The sequence below is a fragment of the Salvelinus namaycush genome, chromosome 14 (assembly GCF_016432855.1).
Source record: "Salvelinus namaycush isolate Seneca chromosome 14, SaNama_1.0, whole genome shotgun sequence".
NCBI classification, from domain to species: Eukaryota; Metazoa; Chordata; class Actinopteri; order Salmoniformes; family Salmonidae; genus Salvelinus; species Salvelinus namaycush.
In genome coordinates, this window is record NC_052320.1 from 24,355,390 (window position 1) to 24,376,773 (window position 21,384).

Sequence of the window (21,384 nt, forward strand, 5' to 3'; positions counted from 1 at the left end):
GTTATTTTATGTCCAATCATATGTCTCTATTTTAATCCTCTCCAATCAAAGACCGATTAGTAATACAGGAAGTGCATTACATTTTAAAGAGTCCTTTTATTGTTAGGTTCCTTGTATCTTGGGGAAATCAAGCGAATGTTTTCAGGGATCTGGGAAGATTGAGGGATTGATACGTTTGCGGGTGAACTGTGTAAGGAGGCGACTAGAAACGAATGAGACCGATTGTTTGATCACACGTGAGAGTTGTTTCATATCGTCGAGTATTGTTTCGCTATTGCAGAAATGTGGTAAGAGGTTAATGGGAAATGGCGGCGAGTAGTGCAGATGAAATGGAGGAAATTGAGGGAAAGTTGGTGAAGCAACAGCAGCAGCAGCTGTGTTGGAATGCGAACAATATGGGTGTCAGTTCTGATGGTATGGAGCGGGAGGATGAGGGTCAAGGGCCGGAATGTTCGGTAGTGAAAAGACATAGGAAGAAGAGAGATCATTATACAGAAAGTAGTGAATCGTCTTGTAAAGAAAGCATAAAGAGGGCCAAGGTAGTATGCAAGAGTAGTGATGTGTTGGAGTGGAAAGTGGTGATTGTGTTTGATGAGACCACAGGGTCTCACTTACACCCTATCTGACTAACTAACTAATGCCGCAGAGAAAGAGGTAGGTGAAGTGAAATTAGCTCGCTTCATTGGAAATGGTAGATTGTTAATATTGTGTGGGAACAAGGGGGAGATATTGAAAATAGAAACATTGAATGGGATGAAGATTAAAAGCCATGTATGTACCTGGTGCTTATGCTAGGTTAAGGGTAGTCCTCACTTGGGTCCCAATATATCTATGTTCACAGATGATATTAAAGGAAATGTGAAGGGAGGCAAAGGGATTGAGGCCAAAAGGTTGATCAGTAGGAAAGAGGATCAAAGAAGTGAAAGGTTATCAGTGATACTGAGGTTTGAGAAAGTCTTGCCGGGAAAAGTACAGATAGGATTCCTTAGTTTCAATGTTAGATGATTTGTCCCATGCACTGCGGTGTTTTAAATGCCAAAGAATGGGACATGTAGCTGCTCAGTGTAAAGGAAAGAAAAGATGTGCCAAGTGTGAAGGCGCACATGATTACGGTGAATGTGGAAGCAGTGTGAAGGATAAGTGCTGTAATTGTGGGGGAGAACACAGTGCAGCATTTGGTGGATGCAAGGTACAGAGAGAGGCTCAGAGATACAGGATCAGTCATGATGTATTGTATGCAGAGGCCATATAAAACAGATTGGTAGAACTACAGTGCGGACTGATGGAGCATACATGGATGTGCCTGTAGTGGGTCTGCTGTCGGGGCTGGTGCTTCTGATGGTCCTGGCATGATTTTGAGGCCTGTTCAGAAATCGTGTACTCATGAATGTGCAGTGTCAAAGGACACTTTGATAATGAATTATATTTATAAGATTATCAGTACAACTTGGGTTGTGGAAAACAAAAATGACAGGTTGAAGGTTATTGTGGAGATGGCAAAAGAGATATTGGGGGTAACAGATGTTACTGTTGAAATGGTTGTTGACATGCTGAGCAATGCTAAGGGTGGAGTGGTTCAGCATGATATAGATACAGTTTAATGGGGAGGAGGTTGTGGTAGAAGTTAGGGATTTATTTGGTTTAGAATTTATTTTCATGGTAGTACAGAATTGGGCAGGTCATGATTGATCGTACATTCTTGCACAGTAGGTGGCGGCATGCACTTAAACTATTGTTTGCGGACCGCCATGATATAGAAAAAAAATGTTTTCAGGGTTTTATTGTCCATTGCCATGGCTTGTTAGTCAAAATAGGTTAATATTTTAGCTAGATGATCGAAATAGCCTTCAATTTCCATGGAGTATTGAAGACTTCCCGGTAAACCCCACCGGAGAAGGAAGGGGCTGAGGTTAGGTTTAGGTCTCGGGTATGGACGTCCCAAGGATATCGGATAGCACTTACCACTTTTTTTGAGTCAAGCTCCAGAGTGGCGCAGCGGTCTAAGGCACTGCATCTCAGTACTAGTGGCATCACTACAGACCCTGGTTAAATTCCAGGCTGTATCACAACCGGCTGTGATTGGGAGTCCCATAGGGCGGCGCACAATTGGCCCAGCATCGTCCGGGTTAGGGTTTGGCAGGGGTAGGCCGTCATTGTAAATAAGAATTTGTTCTTAACTGTCAACGCCCCTTCGTCAGCAGTAGTCATTCTTCAATTAAGTGTGTGTTGTCGTTCAATGACAGAAGACTAGTTTTTGTGCACATTTTTTCACTTGAGAAATACTTAGTTATACTTAGTCTTAGTTAACTGTAAAATTGCGCGACTAAGACCTCTAAGTAAAAATGAATGACATATTCCTTGATTTATCTTAGATTGAGTCTGACACATTTTGAAGAAGTGTTACTGGGTATTGTTGCGTACAGTGTATCTAGAGGGACAAATGTACGTTTTTTTCTTGTTTTTCAAGCTACTGTCTTTTTAAGGGAGTAAATGGCACAGACGTTTACTTCTGGCTCGGAGCAAACCGAACCTATTATGCGGACGCTTTGAGACCCGTCGTTGCAACCTGGTCTCAGAGCATTTCGAGACACTCCATTTAGTATGATATGTTACGTTTCGTATGGTATGTATTAGTTTGTGGATGTCCATCACCCAATTAACGTTACAATTCGTATTATATTTAACAACATTTGCAAAACGTACAATGTGTTATGAATTTGCAAAACGTACAATATGTTGCGAATTGCTAAATGTATGTTACGAATTCAAGCGAGATGGCTAACGTTAGCTAGGGTTTACGTTTATGAGTTGCGTGTAAAGGGTTAGCTAACATGCTAAATGGTTGCAAAGTAGTTAAAAAGTTATTGTTGCAATCTGTTCTTGGAGCATTTCTTATTATTCTGTATGTCAATTCGAGAAACTCCATTTAGTATGTTAAGGCATCAACGAAAGTAGGGTGGCTGGATGAGTGTAATATCGCGAATGCCTAGCAACCCAAAGGTTGTGAGTTTGAACCTCATTACGGACAGTCTGAGCTAATTAGCCAACACTGGGGCATTCCAAGGTTAACGTTACATGGTGCATCTCTTAAAGCTCTTTGTTGCACACTTTCACTTTTGCAAGTCAAAAGCCCATAAGATTGATATCATTATGTAGTAGGCTTACACAGTAAGGCATACATAGACCTATGCTACCAACATTCTATCTATGGGCTTCATTAATTTATTTGTATTTGATTTATTTAACCTTTATTTAACTAGGCAAGTCAGTTAAGAACAAATTCTCATTTACAATGACGGCCTACCCAGGCCAAACGCTGGGACAGTTGTGCTTAGATTCTATTCATAAGTCATATGTCATGTTTAGCCTATCACATTTAAAGTAATGCAAAATGGATTAGTCACAGAATTGTTCAAAGAGCCTTGAAAAAGTATTCACCCCTTTACATTTTTTTTATGATCTTTTCTGAAATACTATAAAATATAAGAAATAAATGAAATGTGTCAAAGGCATCAAAAAGTGAACTGTGCAATGGGCAAGACACATCCACACAACGTATACACATTCAGTGAAGAGTTTTGAAATCTAAACCCTCCCTGTCACACAGCTTTGTCAACATATCTTTGTATGTTTCTCTCTTTCAGCCTAGACTGTCCTTATCGTTCCTATGTACTGTAATCAATGGAGCCTCAAGATCTAACCAAAGTGGTTCTGCTGGCTTGTGGGTCTTTCAACCCCATAACCAATATGCACCTGCGTATGTTTGAATTGGCACGGGATTACCTGGAAGATACAGGTATGTCTGATATTTTGTCGTCTGTCAACAGATTTTTTTAAATATCTTTTTTATTTCACCTTTATTTAACTAGGCAAGTCAGTTAAGAACACATTCTTATTTACAATGACGGCCTACCAAAATGCAAAAACCCTCCTGCGGGGATGTGGGCTGGGATTAAAAATAATATCATAAAAATATATGACAAAACACACCATGACGAGAGACAACACAACACTACATAAAGAGAGACCTAAGACAACTACATAGCAAAGAAGCAACACATGACAACACAACAACAACATGGTAGCAGCACAAAACATGGTACAAATGTTATTGGGCACAGACAACAGCAAGAAGGTAGAGACAACAATGCATCACGCAAAGCAGCCACAACTGTCAGTAGTAGTGTCCATGATTCAGTCTTTGAATGAAGAGATTGAGATAAAACTGTCCAGTTTGAGTTTGTTGCAGCTTGTTACAGTCGCTAGCTGCAGCAAACTGAAAAGACGAGCGACCCAGGGATATGTGTGCTTTTTGGGACCTTTAACAGAATGTGACTGGCAGAACGGGTGTTGTATGTGAATGATGAGGGCTGCAGTAGATATCTCTTTACATTATATATTTGTAAATCATCACTTTGTTGTGTTTTGTGAGTTTAGGACCTACTTCCTCAGACATTTGCATTGCTTCCAAATTATGAGAAGTAGACCTAGTCAAATAAGAGTGGTAGTATTTTGTATTTAACTGAATTTGTATTGTCATTGTGTGCTCTACAAAATTAGCTGGCCCAACTCCTCTTTCTTTGTCTCAGGACAGTACATAGTTGTGAGGGGCATCATCTCTGCAGTGGGTGACGGCTATAAGAAGAAGGGTCTGATTGAGGCCTGTCACCGTGTAGATATGGCCAGGCTGGCCACAGACACCTCTGACTGGATCAAGGTAGATGCATGGGAGAGCCAGCAGCCTGACTGGGTGGAGACAGCTAAAGTGATGCGGTGAGTGCTGATCATTTGCGTGTGGAGACTGTAGCTTAGTTATTGAGAGGGGTTGTCAAATCTATTTTGATTTGGTGAGTTTGTGTGATACAAAAAGAAAAAAAAGCATTACTTGCACTGCAAGACTCTTGTATTACATTTATCCAGGGTAACCTATGCCAAGATGTACTCTTAAGGAGCCTACTGTTACTCCTTAAGGTCCAAGGACCTTATGTTATTTTCAGCGGTAGACTGGCAGCCAAAAAACCCATGTAAACGTGAATCCATTCTCAATTGTGATACGGATCTAGAAACATAAAGCCTTTTACTTTCATATCATGTCAAAATAATTTCACAAATGCTAATGTGGCCCTCTCTTCTGAGGGACCGGAGTTCATATCAGTTTGTACCTAGTACCAGGGTTTAACACCTATGAGAATGCTCATAGATACTTTAAAATGGGGATCCCCTCCCTTAAACACAATAAAAGAAACAAGAAAAATTCTCAGTCCCAAATAAACTCGGTTCTGTGTCCAAGAATCCATTCCAAGCTTTACTGGTGCGTGACCGAAGGCGCTGCGCGTGAATGGAAACCTCTAGTCAACAGACCTGTGGCTGTCCCAATAAAACACACTGGAACGGCCCGACACAGTTCCTTTTGTGAAACAAAAACTAAATCGGTCTTCTTCAATTATAATGGGACCACTCAAACTCTGAACTCCTCTCTCTTTTACCACGACCAGTGGCAACTCACGACCATGTTAACGCTGTCTCTCGGTATAGCGGTTGAGAGACAGAAAGAGTAGCTTGTTGATGACAGTTGATCCTCTGTCTGAGAAAGTACAAGCAACAAATCCCTCACTGTACTCATGGTGATCGGGGATCCTCAACTAAATGTTCATCATATATACTACTTTTATTTTCACTGGTCAGTGAATTACACAACTTTAAACTGCTTGAAACAACTAATTAGCAAATGTTGATTGCTTCTAGTTCCCTCTCATATGTCGCACTGTTCCCTAGCAACTGGTCCATCTCCCAAATATTTCTCACATGCAACAATGGTCAGTACACAATAAGTAACCAGGAGTTACATACACCCCTCACAAAATAAACTTAGCCTCCCGACAAGACCTAACACCTTTGACCTCAGAAGAATGCAATACGTTGATACACACACAGCATCGTCAATATGTCATAGCTTGACATAAGTACACAGAAACATTCATGTTTCATCCAAGAAAATAAATACCCTTATTATACAAAATACCTGTATACCTCAGTGTAATACGGTAGTGTTGTGCAGTGTACCTAACTCCTCATAAGACAGCCTAACTAGTGCCTTCACCACTCTCTTGTTTGGCAGTTCTGGGATGGTTTGAGTGTCCACTGTGGATCTGGGGAGGGCTGGACAGCTTCCTCTTCAGGGTCCCTCCAGTCCATCTTCTGTGGCTCCTTCGGGTTCTGGGTTAACTGCGACAGGTGCAGTCAGGGTGAACACTGTAGCCTCTGGAAATATCTTTGCTGACAGTGGATATTACTGGGTCCCGGAGCACATTGCAGATCCTCACGCAGGATAGTCCATCTTTAGAGCAGTGAAGTTCACAAAGGCTTCAGCCTCGGGCTGGGCCCTTATGTTCCAAGATGCACACTCTGAGATACTGTCTGAAGAGTTGTTGGCAGTCATCGCTTGGCAAGTGGCTCTGACTCCTGGTGAGGGGATTTCAAACCAGTCTCCAGCCTCTTCAGCACTGATGTGTGGACATCTTGATAGGGCATCAGCAGCAATGTTCACTCGCTCTGGCTTGTACTACAACTTGAACTCGTAGTTGGCGAGAGCGGCCATCCCCCTCTGGCCTGTAGCATCCAGCTTGGCAGTGGCTTGCACATAGGTGAGGAGGTTATTGTCCTTGTGCACCAGGAAATTTGCTCTGTACAGATAATCATGAAACTTGTCCGACACTGCCCCCTTTATCCCCAGGAACTCAAGCTTGTGAGCTGGATCTTCTCTGTCCTGGACAAGGTCCAGCTTGCATAAGCCACTGGTCTCCATCCCTCAGGGTACTCCTGGTAGAGCACTCCACCCTGCCACTCAGACTGGCGTCAGTGTGGAGGACGTAGAGCTTCTCAGGGTCAGCGAAGGTGAGCACAGGTGAGCTGGTGAGGCGTTCGATGATGTTCTGGAAGGCTCTCTCACACTCTGCTGTCCATCGTTTTCCAAACAGCTCCTTCTCCTCCTGGTAGGTGACTCTAGGGGGAGGACTGGTGGGCGTGCCATTTTCTCTTGGGGGCGTAACCTCGGAATCTCATGGAGGGATCTTACGACAGAAGTGTATCCTTTTCACTTACCACCGGTAGTATCCACAGAACCCAAGAAACGACTGGAGGGCCTTGAGGTTTTCTGGTCTGGGCCATGAGGGGAGGGCATCGATACCTTGGTCGGAGACTGTGGCCCAGGTATTTCACTGAGGTCTGGCAGAACTGGCACTTGTCGATGGAGGCCTGAGGCTTTCCAGACAGTCCAGGACCTTCATCAGCCTTTCCTCATGTCCCTTCAAGGTTTTCCCAAACACAATGAGGTCATCCAGGTAGACCAGCCCTGCAAGGAGGTTGATGTCGCCGACATCCTTCTCCATTATGCATTGGAAAGTAGCTGGTCTGGAACGGTTGGACCCAGTGAACATGGAGGGGTCTCCCTGCATGGGGGGCTCAGGACACACAAGGGCAAGAGTTTTTCAATAGGCTGCTGGATGCCTTCAGCGTCACAGGAGATCTCAATGGTGATGCTGATGTAGCCGTCATAGGGTAGTTGCTCTCACTTAGGCCCCACAAGGTTATCCCTTCTAAAGGCCGGAGAAGGAGGTGTTGTCTTTGTAGAACTGCCGGTGGATGCTTGCCACTGTCTACGATGGCATGACAGGGTTTTCACTTTCACAGGAGACACTGTAGGCTCCTTTACTGTCCCCCTCTGCTGTTTCCCGATCTTCCTTGAGCACGGATGAAGCTTCTGTTGAATTCCTCTAAATTCTCTCCTTTTCTGACAGTTCCTGGAAGAGTGGCCATCTTCACCACAGTTATAGCAGAATACATTTTCATTCCTCTTTGTCCCTGGACATGTAGCTGGTCTGAGTTAGATGGATCACCATTGCAGCTATGGCGTACTTCAGTTCTTCTACCTGTTGGTGGAGAGCTTTGATTTTGGCCCTAGCATCTGATGATGGCTTCAATGATCTGTTCAGGTCTTGAGGCTATTGCTTGGGGTGTGGCAAGGTTCTTCAGCTCGCTATCTGAGATCTCTCATCATCAAGGTCTGTAGTTTGTCTGTTAAATCACTACGGGGTGCTGACATAGGAGAGAAAGTGGTGGTGGGTATTTGCTCAGGAGAGCGAGGAGTTACATTTCCTAGATAGATCAACTGCCACTTGATGCCTTTTTACTCATCTTCAACCACACAATGCAGTGAGATCCAGAAGATAATGGGAGAATCTCCCCAAATACAGGTGTGCCAAGCTTGTAGCATCATACCCAAGAAGACTCGATGCTGTAATCTTTGCCAAAGGTGCTTCAACAAAGTACTGAGTAAAGGGTCTGAATACTAATGTAAATGTGATATTTCAGTATTTTTTTTAATAAATGAGCAAACATTTCTAAAAACCTGTTTTTGCTTTGTCATTATGGGGTATTGTGTGTAGATTGATGAAAAAACTCTTCAATCAATTTGTAACGTGGAAAAAGTCAAGGGGTTTGAATACTTTCCTACGGCACTCATGGTAGGGTGGGGTATGCAAAATGTCAACTTTGAGCACCTCTCTCCATAATGTTTTAGCCTTCAGGTCTCATGAAGCTACTTTCTGACTACTTCTGCCATGGGCAATTACAGTATGTATAGCAAGTTTTGTTCAAATCAAAGGTCTGCGGTCAAAGTTATTGAAATCAAATGGAACGACCAAAAAGTAATTTAGTTGTGACATTTTGTAAACATAATAACAAGTGAAGCTACTCTGCCATGATCCTTGCTTGGTTCCATTGGGCTTTATCTCCCTCGTGTCAATTGAATTGTTGTCTGCACTTAAGGCATCATTATAAAGAACTGATGACAGCGGAACAGAACAATGACTATGTGGACACTGCAAAGAAGAGGAGGATTGAGGCGACAAAGCACGCTTTCGAGGATCCATCCTCATATCACACAAGGAGAGGTAAAAAAGGAGAAACATTCTCCACGAGCATTCCGAGACCACAGACAAATGCACACATTTCTTACTACCCAGAAGTTGCTACTAGCTCTGCTTTGGAGAGGAGGATGCTGTGTAACACCCAGGGCAGGTAACACAATGGGATTCATTGTTATATGGACACTGCTATATTGTTTCTTACTATCAATTCCACTCAGATTAGTAATGACAATTTTGGTCATTTTAGTGACCAAAGTGACTTACAGAACCATTGATAGTGACGTACTCATTATTTGGCCCATTTGGAAATTCAACCACAATGGAATTAGGTCTCAGACTTTATCCTTGATGATTTTACTCAAGTGCATATATGGCTTTTTCACGTTTTTATGTGTGCTTGTTGTTTTTTTTAAAATGGTCATATTAATAAACTAAAACCGACAACCCTCTTGTTGCCAGCACCATGTTCTAACTCATTGAGCCAGCAACTGTTGCGTACTACTGTCTGTCTGGGACATTACCACCCACATAGGGTTTGGTTTTATAGAAACCAGTGACAACTAGTCATGCCACCTGAAGACTGGTATGGTGGAACAGCAAGTGATCTGCCCTGAGGTAATAAAAACGTAAAGTACATGGTGCTGGCTACATGTTTTACCGGCACAGGCTGTCTCTACTAGTGCAGAATATTGTGGCCAACTTTTTGACATTGTCAGAAATCAGGCAATTCCCACACTTTTACTTAAACCCACTGCTTCAGACTTTCTAGCCTAATGTGTGTTTATATCAGAGGTTAGGTACAGCAGAAGACACATTTCAATCTTGTATGGGTTAATAAACTATTCTTCATCTGTCCATGAACCATTTAGACAACGGCCCTCAGCTGAAACTCCTGTGCGGCGCAGACGTCCTGGAGTCCTTCGGCGTTCCCAACCTGTGGAAGCACGAGGACATTGCCGAGATCGTGGGCCGCTATGGCCTGGTGTGCATCACCCGCAACGGCTGTGACGCCCACAAGTTCATCCACCAATCGGAGGTGCTGTGGAAGCACCGCAAGAACATCCACGTGGTCCGCGAGTGGGTGACCAACGAGATCTCGGCCACGCACGTGCGCCGGGCCCTGTGCCGGGGCCAGACCGTCCGCTACTTACTGCCGGACCCGGTGGTGAGCTACATCCGGGAGCACGGCCTGTACAGTGCCGAGAGTGAGCAGAAGAACGCTGACGTCGTCCTCGCCCCACTTCAGAGACACACCGGCCCCTCCTCCAGCTGAGGTGGCCAGCCATATTGCCTGCTGCAAACGTGAATGCCTTGATGCCTTGTCAAACGTGGTTTCCATATGTTTGATACCTTTACAATTTATTTTCTAGCCGTTACAATTAGCCCGTCTTCCTACAGCTCCTCCCACCAGCCTCCTCTACTTGAGACTGTGTAGTAGAAGCATTTATCTTTTACTGGTTTGAGAAGATTTGTGAATGAATGCACAGATATTTTTGTATCAGTTGAAGTAGACTGCTCACCAGTGCTAGAATGAGTTTGCACCAGAATAGCCTCTTGTGTGGCATCTCCTCAGAGAATGGGTGAATCTGCTAAAGATTAAATGAATAACTGTGTTTTGTAGAATAGTATAAGCACCCAAGTAGTGGCAATCCCAAGTGCCAGAATGTAAACCCTTGATCTGGCACTAACAGTCAATCTGGTCCGTAGAGCACTTTATCTGTATAATAGCACAGATCGAAACCCATGATTATTTGTGTACAAATGAGAATTCCTTGATTTACAATGAGCCTGATGCATAACTACAGAAATGTTTCATTTCGAAATGCAATGCAGTGATTAACATGCTCGTCCACCCTTGAGTACCTTTTAAATGCTGGGGCTTTAGTGTGTGTTTGAGAAATTCCCTCAGGCAAAGGCAGTTGGTATATATGGAAGCCGTTTACAGATATAGTAGGCTAGAGTGACATACAAACGACATGGTGTGTATTGAGAGAAATAAAACGCTGTCTTTGTTTTGCAGCTTGTGAACACTTCTGTCAGTGTTATTGCTGTCTCCAAGAAAAATACTGTACATCCATCTGATAATGAGGAAATCCCAACCGTTCACACCTATTCTGTTTGCTTCAAATGCAGGTTATTTGTAGCTTTTTTGTTATTAAAAAGGAAGACTATTAACTTTCCTGGTCAGATAAGCATTGTTCTGATAATAACATGAAATGTATTACAATAGTTGAGTGTAGTGTAGATACAATACCCACTCAGTGGTTGCATTAGTAGAGGCACTGTATGGAATCACTGAGTTGATTGAAACTGCAGAATTTCCCTTCATTTGTTTTTTTTGTTTGTTTGGCAACAAAGGCAATGCAGCCAAGCGCTTCCTATCTTGACTTGTCTTATTTCTAAAATTAACTTCTGTTTCTTGATCAATGATCGAAAACCTAGCCTAGCTACGGTGGTGCTCAATTTAGCAGGACCGAATGAAGGCTCAGGCCAAACCCTCATCTCATATGTTCCCAAGCAAAACAGGCGAAATGGTTATTTATTTTCAATTATGTACGATTTATAATCTGACATCATACAAGCAATCACTGTATTGACTCTAGTCATGTTCATAATATGTTTGGTAGTAGCAGCTGGTGTCTTCAAGCCTTTGTCAGGGTGCAACTCAATATTAGGAAGGTGTTTCTAATGTTTGGAATACTCAGTGTATGTCTGATCATGTGTACTTACACTCTGTCCATCGCCAGGTATTGATCCCACAGTTTGTAAAATCGCTCAGATGCTGAAGCTGGGGGAGGTGATCGAGTGACAGGGTGACCTGAACATAATCAAAATCCTCAGGCCATTCTGCAACTATACTTTCTCTTTCACCAATGGGCTAGATACTAGGCACTGCAAGGTGCGATCCAGGCAACCTGTTTAAGTCTAGCAAAGCCAGACTCCCAAGTCTCGCACTGGCTTCGCTAGCTCTGGTCCAGGTCATTAATGAGCGTTCCTTCACAAACAGTCTGCAGTTCAAGTTAGAGACGGAACGCACCCTAACGACCTGGACCAGCCTTCTAGTCAGGTTGTGCGAGACTAACCTGACATTAACCACTTTGGTCAAAGATTAGATCCAAAGAATATTGAGGTTCCCATTAAAAGAGCATTTGTGATAATGATTAGTGTAATTGAGCTTGTTCTAGCTAGCCTACATGAACTACGAGGTCAGTCTTTCAAAAATGATGGACATGCTTTTTGCTCTGTGTATCATACAGTCGCTGGTGACATGAAGGGGAGTAAGCTGGTGTGTGAACAGATTGGGAAGGTGATTGGACACACTGAATAGAGAAAGATAAACTACATTCTCTTATGCATCTTATATTCCTATTCTCTTTTCTCAGGAGTTATACTGTGAAGGCCAGGTCTGCAAGCAAGTTTTCAAAAAGAATGTGAAGGAATGCACTTTAAGGGTTCACATTTTAATGTCACGTGCACAAGTACAGTGACATGCCTTTCTTACAAGCTCCAAACCCAACAATGCAGTAATCAATATCAATGTTGCACAAAAAAGAACAAATGACAGAACAGAAACATGAGAAATAAGAAATAAGAACACGAGAAAGTAAGAAGCTATGTACAGCGTCAGTTCCAGTACCATAATTACAATGTACGGGGATACTGGAGTGATAGAGGTAGATATGTACCAGGGAAAGATGACTAGGCATCAGGATAGAAGCTGTTCAGGAGCCTGTTGGTGTGATACTAGATGCACTGGTACCGCTTGCTGTGCGGCGGCAGAGAGAACAGTCTATGGCTTGGGAGGCTGGAGTCTTTAACAATTTTCAGGTCCTTCTTTTCACACAGCCTGATATAGAAGTCCTGGATGGCAGGGAGCTCGGCCCCAGTGATGTACTGGGCTCTCCACACCACCCTCTGTAGCTCCATGTGATCAAGGGCGGTGCTGTTGCCATACCAAGCAGTGAAAAAGAATGTGGACTACAGGAAAAAGAGGACCGAGCACGCCCCCATTCTCATCGACGGGGCTGCAGTGGAGCAGGTTGAGAGCTTCAAGTTCCTTGGTGTCCACATCATCAACAAACTAACATGGTCCAAGCACACCGAGACAGTCGTGAAGAGGGCACGACAAAACCTATTACCCCTCAGAAGACTGAAAAGATTTGGCACGGGTCCTCAGATCCTCAAAAGGTTCTACAGCTGTACAATCGAGAGCATCCTGACTGGTTGGGCAACTGCTCGGCCTCCGACCACAAGGAACTGCAAAGGGTAGTGCGAACGGCCCAGTACATCACTGGGGTCAAGCTTCCTGCCATCCAGGACCTCTATACCAGGTGGTGTCAGAGGAAGGCCCTAAAAATTGTCAAAGACTCCAGCCACCGTAGTCATAGACTGTTCTCTCTGCTACCACACGACAAGCAGTACCAGAGCGCCAAGTCTACGTCCAAGAGGCATCTAAACAGCTTCTACCCCCAAGCCATAAGACTCCTGAACATCTAATCAAATGGCTACCCATACTATTTGCATTCTCAGCATTCTCTTATCTAGGTGGGTGAGGGCAGTGTGGAGTGCAATTGCGTTGTCTATGGATCTGTTGGGGTAGTATGCAAATTCGAGTGGATCTAGGGTGTCTGGGATGATGGAGTTGATGTGTCACAACCAGTCTTTCATAACACTTCATGATTACAGATGTGAGTGCTACAGGGCGGTAGTCATTGTGGCATGAAATGTTGGAGTTCTTGGGAACAGGAATGATGGTAGTCATTTTAAGACGTGGAGACTACAGACTGGGACAAGATGTTGAAAATTACCGTGAATATGACTATCAGCTGATCTGCGCATGCTCTGAGAACGAGTCCTGGAATACTGTCTGGCCCCACAGCCTTTCAAGTGTTGACCTGATTAAAGACCTTACTCACGTCAACCATCTTCTTGAGAAGAAGATAAGATGGTCCATGATGTAAACCAATTGTGTTATTCCTAGATTGAACCCTAAGCATAGGGGAAAGAAACCCAGGTCTATGAGCTGTAAATTATCTGGCATTGTCTGGGGCAATATGACTTGACTGTTCATTTGATAGTCCCAAATGAAAAACTTTATACTTTTTGACCATTAGAGGACACCATTGGATTATTGTTATAAAATTGTACGGTACATAATTCGAAAAGAAGAACACAGCAGGGCTTGGTTGACATTTTTAAGAGGAGAATTCTCACCTGAATTAATAATGGTCTATAACCCTCAAAGTCAACTCTGGACCTCAAAACCAGTTCCACTGCATGTTTTAATTGTTCCCCTCTAATCAGGGACTGATTTAGACCTGGGACAACAGGTGTGTGCAATTAATTATCAGGTAGAGAAAAAAAACAGCAGGCTCCGGACCCGTAGGGTAAGAGTTGAGTACCCCTGGTCTATAATATGGATGTTAAGAAAAGTATATTCCACATTGTAAAGGCTTAGGAAATCTTAGCAGATATCAGTCAGTAACTGGATAAGACTTCTGCCGTATTACCGGCACACAAAATTAAATTGTGTTCTTTGTGGTCCTCTGTTCTGTCTTGCCATGAGTGAAGGTAGGGAGCTGAGAATAATCTAAACACAACTGGATTTGATTTTCCCAAAGTCATTAGCCTTGCTGCAAAAGTCAGTATTAAGAGAAATTCTAGACTTCAAATCAGATTTTATCGGTCACATACACATATTTAGCAGATGTTATTGTGGGTGTAGTGAAATGCTTGTGTTCCTAGCTCCAACAGACTTGCCACAAACTTGTGAATAAAATATCAAGCATAGACTGTATAATATGGAAAATGCATTTTACATTATGAAAAATAGAAATGTGAAAATGTAGCACTGTCAATTAGTTGACTCCATAAATCATACAGCCTTTATGATACTCTTATAATACTCTCTTTTCACTGCATTTTGAGCATGAGCTCATGTGTAGCCTATCATCAAAAAGGTTGAAAAGCAGCAGCCTAAGGTTTCAGTGTCTATGTTTTAGTGTAGATTTACACATTCTCTGAAGATGTTCTTCTGAAGAATAAGCAGCAGTCTTCATCGACCTGGCCAAGGCTTTCGACTCTGTCAATCACTGTATTCTTATCGACAGACTCAACAGCCTTGGCTTCTCAAATGACTGCCTCGCCTGGTTCACCAACTACTTCTCAGACAGAGTTCAGTGTGTCAAATCGGAGGGCCTGTTGTCCGGACCTCTGGCAGTCTCTATGGGGGTACCACAGGGTTCAATTCTCGGGCCGACTCTTTTCTCTGTATATATCAACGATGTCGGTCTTGCTGCGGGTGATTCTCTGATCCAACTCTACGCAGACGACACCATTCTGTATACATCTGGCCCTTCTTTGGACACTGTGTTAACTAACCTCCAAATGAGCTTCAATGCCATACAACACTCCTTCCATGGTCTCCAACTGCTCTTAAATGCTAGTAAAACCAGACGCATGGTTCGCTGCCCGCACCCGCACTCCCAACTAGCATCACTACTCTGGACGGTTCTGACTGAGAATATGTGGACAACTACAAATACCAAGGTGTCTGGCTAGACTGTAAACTCTCCTTCCAGACTCATATTAAACATCTCCAATCCAAAATGAAATCTAGAATCGGCTTCCTATTTCGCAACAAAGCCTCCTTCACTCACGCCGCCAAACATACCCTCGTAAAACTGACTATTCTACCGATCCTCGACTTCGGCGATGTCATTTACAAAATAGCTTCCAATACTCTACTCAGCAAACTGGATGCAGTCTATCACAGTGCCATCCGTTTTGTCACCAAAGCCCCTTACACGGAACCCAAACCGGCTGCGCTCGTGCGACATCGTGCATACATTTATTTTGTCCCCCTACAAAAATGACAATTTGGGGACAGGTCGAAAAGCATTAAACATTTATGGCAATTTAGCTAGTTAGCTTGCACTTGCTAGCTAATTTGTCCTATTTAGCTAGCTTGCTGTTGCTAGCTAATTTGTCCTGGGATATAAACATTAGGTTGTTATTTTACCTGAAATGCACAAGGTCCTCTACTCTGACAATTAATCCACACATAAAACGGCCAACAGAATCGTTTCTAGTCATCTCTCTTCCTTCCAGGCTTTTTCATCTTTGAACTTATATGGTGATTGGCATCTAAACGTTCATAGTATTACCACGACAACCAGCAACACAGTTAATCTTTCAATCACCCACGTGGGTATAACAATGAGGAGATGGCACGTGGGTACCTGCTTCTATAAACCAATGAGGAGATGGGAGAGGCAGGACTTGCAGCGCGATCTGCGTCAGAAATAGAAAGGACTTTTATTTTAGCCCTTGGCAACGCAGACGCTCGTGAGCAGTGTGGGTGCAATAATTGAATAACATAGATTTCTACCTTTATTTTGCAACGCTCGCGGTGTAGTCAGGATATTATACCACCCACCACTGCGACCTGTATGCTCTAGTCGGCTGGCCCTCGCTACATATTCGTCGCCAGACCCACTGGCTTCAGGTAATCTATAAGTCTATGCTAGGTAAAGCTCCGCCTTATCTCAGCTCAATGGTCACGATAACAACCCCCACCCGTAGCACACGCTCCAGCAGGTATATCTCACTGGTCATCCCCAAAGCCAACACCCCCTTTGGCCGCCTTTCCTTCAGGTTCTCTGCTGCCAATGACTGGAACGAATTGCAAAAATCGCTGAAGCTGGAGACTTATATTTCCCTCACAAACTTTAAACATCAGCTATCTGAGCAGCTAACCGATTGCTGCAGCTGTACATAGCCCATCTGTAAATAGCCCACCCAATCTACCTACCTCATCCCCATACTGTTTTTAGTTACTTTTCTGCTCTTTTGCACATCACCATCTGCTCATCTATCACTCCAGTGTTAATTTGCTAAATTGTAGGACTCTCCAACCGTGTTCCTGGAGAGCTACGGTCCTATAGGTTTTTGCTTCAACCCTAATCTAGCTTATCAAATTCTAATAATTAGCTGGTTGACGAGTTAAATCAGGTCAGATAAAGTTGGCGTTGGAGCGTAAACCTACAGTAGGGTAGCTCTCTAGGAACAGGGTTGGAGAGCTCTGGTCTAGGCTATGACTTTTTTCTCCAAAACCCCTGTCCCAGTGAACATGTCAAGGATAGGACGAGAATATGATAGTAAAAGAGGACTGCCAAGACTGTATTAGCAGCAGTCAAAGATTTGGCAATAAGAGCCTGTGTTACCAGTAATTATATAATCTAGTTTGTAGATCAGGTGGGGATAGGATACCCACCGGTTTCAAGACCAGATTTGGGATTTGAACTGACGACCGAGGTTGCTGGCCTGCGCCTCTGACCCTAAGCTACCTGCCCCCAAAAATATAATTAGCTAAATGTAATTTAACCACGATAATAACATAAAGAAGTTATAAGTTTGTGTAAACAAGTATTATTTTTTTACACATAACCTACATGACCAAAAGTATGTGTACTTTCTGCTCGTCCAACATCTCATTCCAAAATCATGGGCATTAATATGGAGTTGGTCCCTCCTTTGCTGCTAAAATTGCCACCACTCTTCTGGGAAGGCTTTTCACTAGATGTTGGAACATTTCTGTGGGGAATTGCTTCCATTCAGCCACAAGTGCATTAGTGAGGACAGGCACTAACATTGGTCAATTAGGCCTGGCTCGCAGTTGGAGTTCCAATTCATCCCAAAGGTGACAATCCATTTCTGTATGGACGTTGCTTTGTGCACGAGGGCATCGTCATGTTGAAACCGGAAACGGCCTTCCCCAAACTGTTGCTACAAAGTTGGAAGTACAGAATCGTCTAGAATGTTGTTGTATGCTGTAGCGTTAAGATTTCCCTCAACAGGAACTAAGCTAAGGGGCCTAGCCCGAACCATGAAAAACAGCCCCAGACCATTATTCCTCCTCCACCAAAACTTTACAGTTGGCACTATGCAGTCGGGCAGGTAGTGTTCTCCTGGCATCCGCCAAACCCAGATTCTTCCGTCGGACTGCCAGATGGTGAAGAGTGATTCATCACTCCAGAGAACACGTTTCCACTGTTCCATAGTCCAATGGCGGTGAGCTTTACACCATTCCAGCCGACGCTTTGCATTGCCCATGGTGATCTTAGGTTTGTGTGTGGCTGCTCGGTCATGGAAACCCATTTCATGAAACTCCCGATGAACAGTTCTTGTGCTGGTGTTGCTTCCAGAGGCAGATGGGAACTCGCTAGTGAGTGTTGCAACCGAGGACAGACGATTCAGCACTCAGCGATTCTGTTCTGTGAGCTTGCATGGCCTACCAATTCGCGGCTGAGGCATGGAGATTGCATGGCTGTTTGCTCGATTTTATACACCTGACAGAAACGGGTGTGGCTGAAGTAGCCGAATCCACTAATTTGAAGGGGTGTCCACATACTTTTGTATATAGTGTAAGACCTCCCGGTATTGGGACCTCCCTTTGTAAAGTGTCAGTCCCCAGTCACGTGACACATGATCCAAAATGGCAACCTTCGTGTTTTGATCATACCTCAGTGGTTTTGATGAATAATACTTTTGTGTGTTTCATTCTTCGTATAATTCGAATAGATAGCACTCATTTGAGGAAACGCACGCATCCTCTTTTTTTAACTTCGAGGCAATCAAGACAAATTGCTATTTGTTTCACGAGTTAGACTATGCACATTTGGTTCTATTAAACAGATAGCTAGCTGGCTGGCAAAATTAGTAAAGCTAGCTGAAAATAAAGGGAAAACGATGGAGGAGTTGAGTGCCGACGAGGTAAGATAACAACGTAATGTTGCTAAAAACTACTATTCGTTTTTTTCAATTTGTGTCGACAAAAGTCAATGTCGTCGTTGTTAACGTTACGCTTTCAAAGGCTAACGTAACTAGCTAGTCAGTGACACTACAGTAACGCGTTAAGCATAAAGCCGGAGATATAACAGTAACGTTAGCTAGCCAACACACCATTTTAACGCTGGCCTTTTCGATAATAAGTGTTTGGATACCTTGACGTCCATTAATGGGTAGGTTTTGATACGTTAGTAACGTTACTGGCTATTTAGCTCACACTATGTAACTAGCTAGCCTATTAACTAAAGGCAGGTAGCTACGTTAGCTAGCTAGCTAGGCGACTCAGCATAACACAGCAGGCCACCATGGCATTGTGCAACCAATCAGGGCCCGTTTTCCAAAAAGCCTCTTAACGCTAAATTCATCACTATAACCTTCGTAGGAGCATCGTTAAATCTGTTGTTTTCCAAAACTAGCGTTATTAAAACCCTCGTAATCTAACACCTGTCTCACACCACTCATAGAACAGCGAAGTGCGTCGTTAATGCTTTTTTTGCCCTCCCGCGTCGCTTTATACACAGAAGAACTCCGCTAAACATATAATCACTTGGTTTATCCGTCTCTCTGTGACCGCCGATAACTAAATTACAAACTTGACTACAAATACAAAGTTGCCAATGTTTTTGCAATTGATACAGACAAGCGACGTATACAGACAGATATGCTTCCAATGAAAACCGAGATGACTGCATATAAATATCATTAGTAGACTATAGGCCAACTTCAATCATATGCATTACATTTTCAATAGAGTTCTATTTTGCTACTTGTTGGCTACTGTCTGTAATTTTTCAATATAGTTCATGATGTGTAGCGTAACAGGTGCGCAGTTATGTACCAAATAGGTAATTTAGTGCGTTTTGTTATTGGGTAAGCATTAGCAGTGTTGTAGTTTTTCTTGTGGGCATTGTGTATACTCACTACTTAATCACCAGGATGCGTATCAAAGTAGTGTAGTGGATGTATACACTATCAATTAATAAGGCTGATGGAACAGATCATAATGTTTAGCTTAAAATGTTGATCAACAATTATTTCTTTAAGTGCAGCAATGTGCACACGGTGGGAGGCCTACTCACATATGTTTCAAAATGCAATTTGCGCACCACAGATGCAAGCGGTCTCATGGACAGAGATGGAAATATCCATTTAGAATGAGTGGAGATCTGAAGATGCAATAACTATTATGGGTTGCTAATATGACCAGCATAATGCCTTTGGCTGCTATACAATGAAAGAAATATGATTTGGAAACCAATAAAACAGGAGAGCACATAAGAGGGAGTCTTTATAAAATAATTGCCTCCATGCATATGACGAAGTGTTTTATAAAATATTTGCCTCCACGTTTCTATGGTAGGATTTTGGCAATAGGCTAATTTGAAGCAAGATGTGCCTCATGAAGTAAAACGTCCAGGTTTCAAACAATTAAGTAACAGGAAAAAGATGGGCCTTCTGTTAGATTGAAAGGCTTTCTCAAAAAACCTTTTCCATTAGATGTTAACTAGCTACAAAGTAGCCTATGTCGACCTGGCAGAAGGATATGATTATTTGCATCAATCCATTTGTTTTTGTAAACGCCAGCTCATGTGCATTACAGAAACAAGACAACCAAACAGTGCTAGGTGCCTGAATTAAAGGGTAAATACACAAAAAAATCTACATTTCTTAGAATTTTCCATAACCTCAAAAGTGGTCTCCTGATGTGCTAAAAGCACTGTTTGTGGACTTAGAACATCCAATTTGGTTGTTTTTCTATTTAAAAACTGACAGAGCGAAAACCTGAGAACATTTGAAATATCTGAAACCTGAGAATTTCTGACAAAGCCTCATCTATTTCAATAGTAGGCCTATTATTAGCCTACTTGCACAGTACAGCTTGGATTGGCCTGACTGTGAAAAAGAAATATGGAATTTGTAATTTTAGGTCATTCAGAGTGTTACTTTTTGTCATAGACTTTTTCACACAGCGCGCCATTCCTTCTCCAGGCACCACAACACCGCTGAGCATTAAAGTAAGCTGCCTCAATATTTGCAGCCGTAGGTGGTAATATCTGTCTAAGAGCTGATTAAATTTTCAGTATTGTGCAATATTTCTAATGCCACCGAAAGATTTGAATAGAGAAAGCTGATGCTCCAATGGCGCACTTAGCGACCGTTGTCTCTGCGTGGTGTTTTTGGAAATGCATGTTACATCTTTGGCAGCTGTCAGAAAGATGCATTGTTAAAACATTCATTAACCTAAGTTCCATCGCTATTGAGAAACCGGGCCCAAGTCAGTTTAACATGCCGTTAGCTAGCTAGCTTCTAGCTGTCATTTTATTATTCCGAAAGATGTAGGCAAACAACACCTAAATAAATGTTATCGTCTATCAGTGTTTTTTTTTTAATGTTTCTGCATGCAGTTTGCACAATGACGAAGTATATGGTAACTGCTAGCATGCTAGTAGATACCATAGTGCAATGACTGGAAGTCTAACGCTAGTTAGCATTGGCTTACAAAACTACCTCCAACTTCCTTCATACTGGATACAGAGACATAAATATGGTATACATGAGTTCATCTGTCTCTGGGGAAGTAGATAAAGGGCTTTAATGCCAAAATCCC

The 21,384-nt window shown here is 42.9% G+C and overlaps 2 protein-coding genes across 7 annotated transcripts in view; both read left to right on the top strand.

The window, feature by feature from the left end:
* Positions 1-68: 68 nt before the first annotated feature.
* On the top strand, positions 69-10,961 carry LOC120059309 (nicotinamide/nicotinic acid mononucleotide adenylyltransferase 1-like). 5 transcript variants are annotated; one of them, XM_039008266.1, is made up of 6 exons: positions 71-190; positions 2,468-2,623; positions 3,645-3,796; positions 4,590-4,773; positions 8,827-8,951; positions 9,797-10,961. In XM_039008266.1, the coding sequence occupies exons 3-6, from the start codon at positions 3,682-3,684 to the stop codon at positions 10,198-10,200; spliced, it is 828 nt and encodes a 275-aa protein (XP_038864194.1). In that variant the 5' UTR covers positions 71-190; positions 2,468-2,623; positions 3,645-3,681; the 3' UTR covers positions 10,201-10,961. The 5 variants fall into 5 exon arrangements, with proteins under 5 accessions (XP_038864191.1, XP_038864194.1, XP_038864190.1 ...); XM_039008263.1 differs by lacking the exon at positions 2,468-2,623 and having other exon boundaries at positions 69-190; XM_039008262.1 differs by lacking the exon at positions 2,468-2,623 and having other exon boundaries at positions 71-287.
* Positions 10,962-18,412: 7,451 nt separating this feature from the next.
* Positions 18,413-21,384, top strand: part of ube4b (ubiquitination factor E4B, UFD2 homolog (S. cerevisiae)) — a 47,773-nt gene continuing 44,801 nt past the window's right edge. For both annotated transcript variants that reach the window (XM_039008270.1, XM_039008269.1), the window contains exon 1: positions 18,413-18,701. In XM_039008270.1, the coding sequence (XP_038864198.1) occupies positions 18,678-18,701 (24 nt within the window). In that variant the 5' untranslated portion in view covers positions 18,413-18,677. The remainder of the gene's footprint in view (positions 18,702-21,384) is intronic.

What these genes read in the sequence shown, in the direction of transcription:
- LOC120059309 (XM_039008263.1), top strand. Translation starts at nt 3,682, where the DNA reads ATGGAGCCTCAAGATCTAACCAAAGTGGTTCTGCTGGCTTGTGGGTCT. An exon ending in GAGACAGCTAAAGTGATGCG is followed by an intron (nt 4,774 to 8,826) that starts GTGAGTGCTGAT and finishes TCTGCACTTAAG; the next exon opens with GCATCATTATAAAGAACTGA. An exon ending in CTCATATCACACAAGGAGAG is followed by an intron (nt 8,952 to 9,796) that starts GTAAAAAAGGAG and finishes TGAACCATTTAG; the next exon opens with ACAACGGCCCTCAGCTGAAA.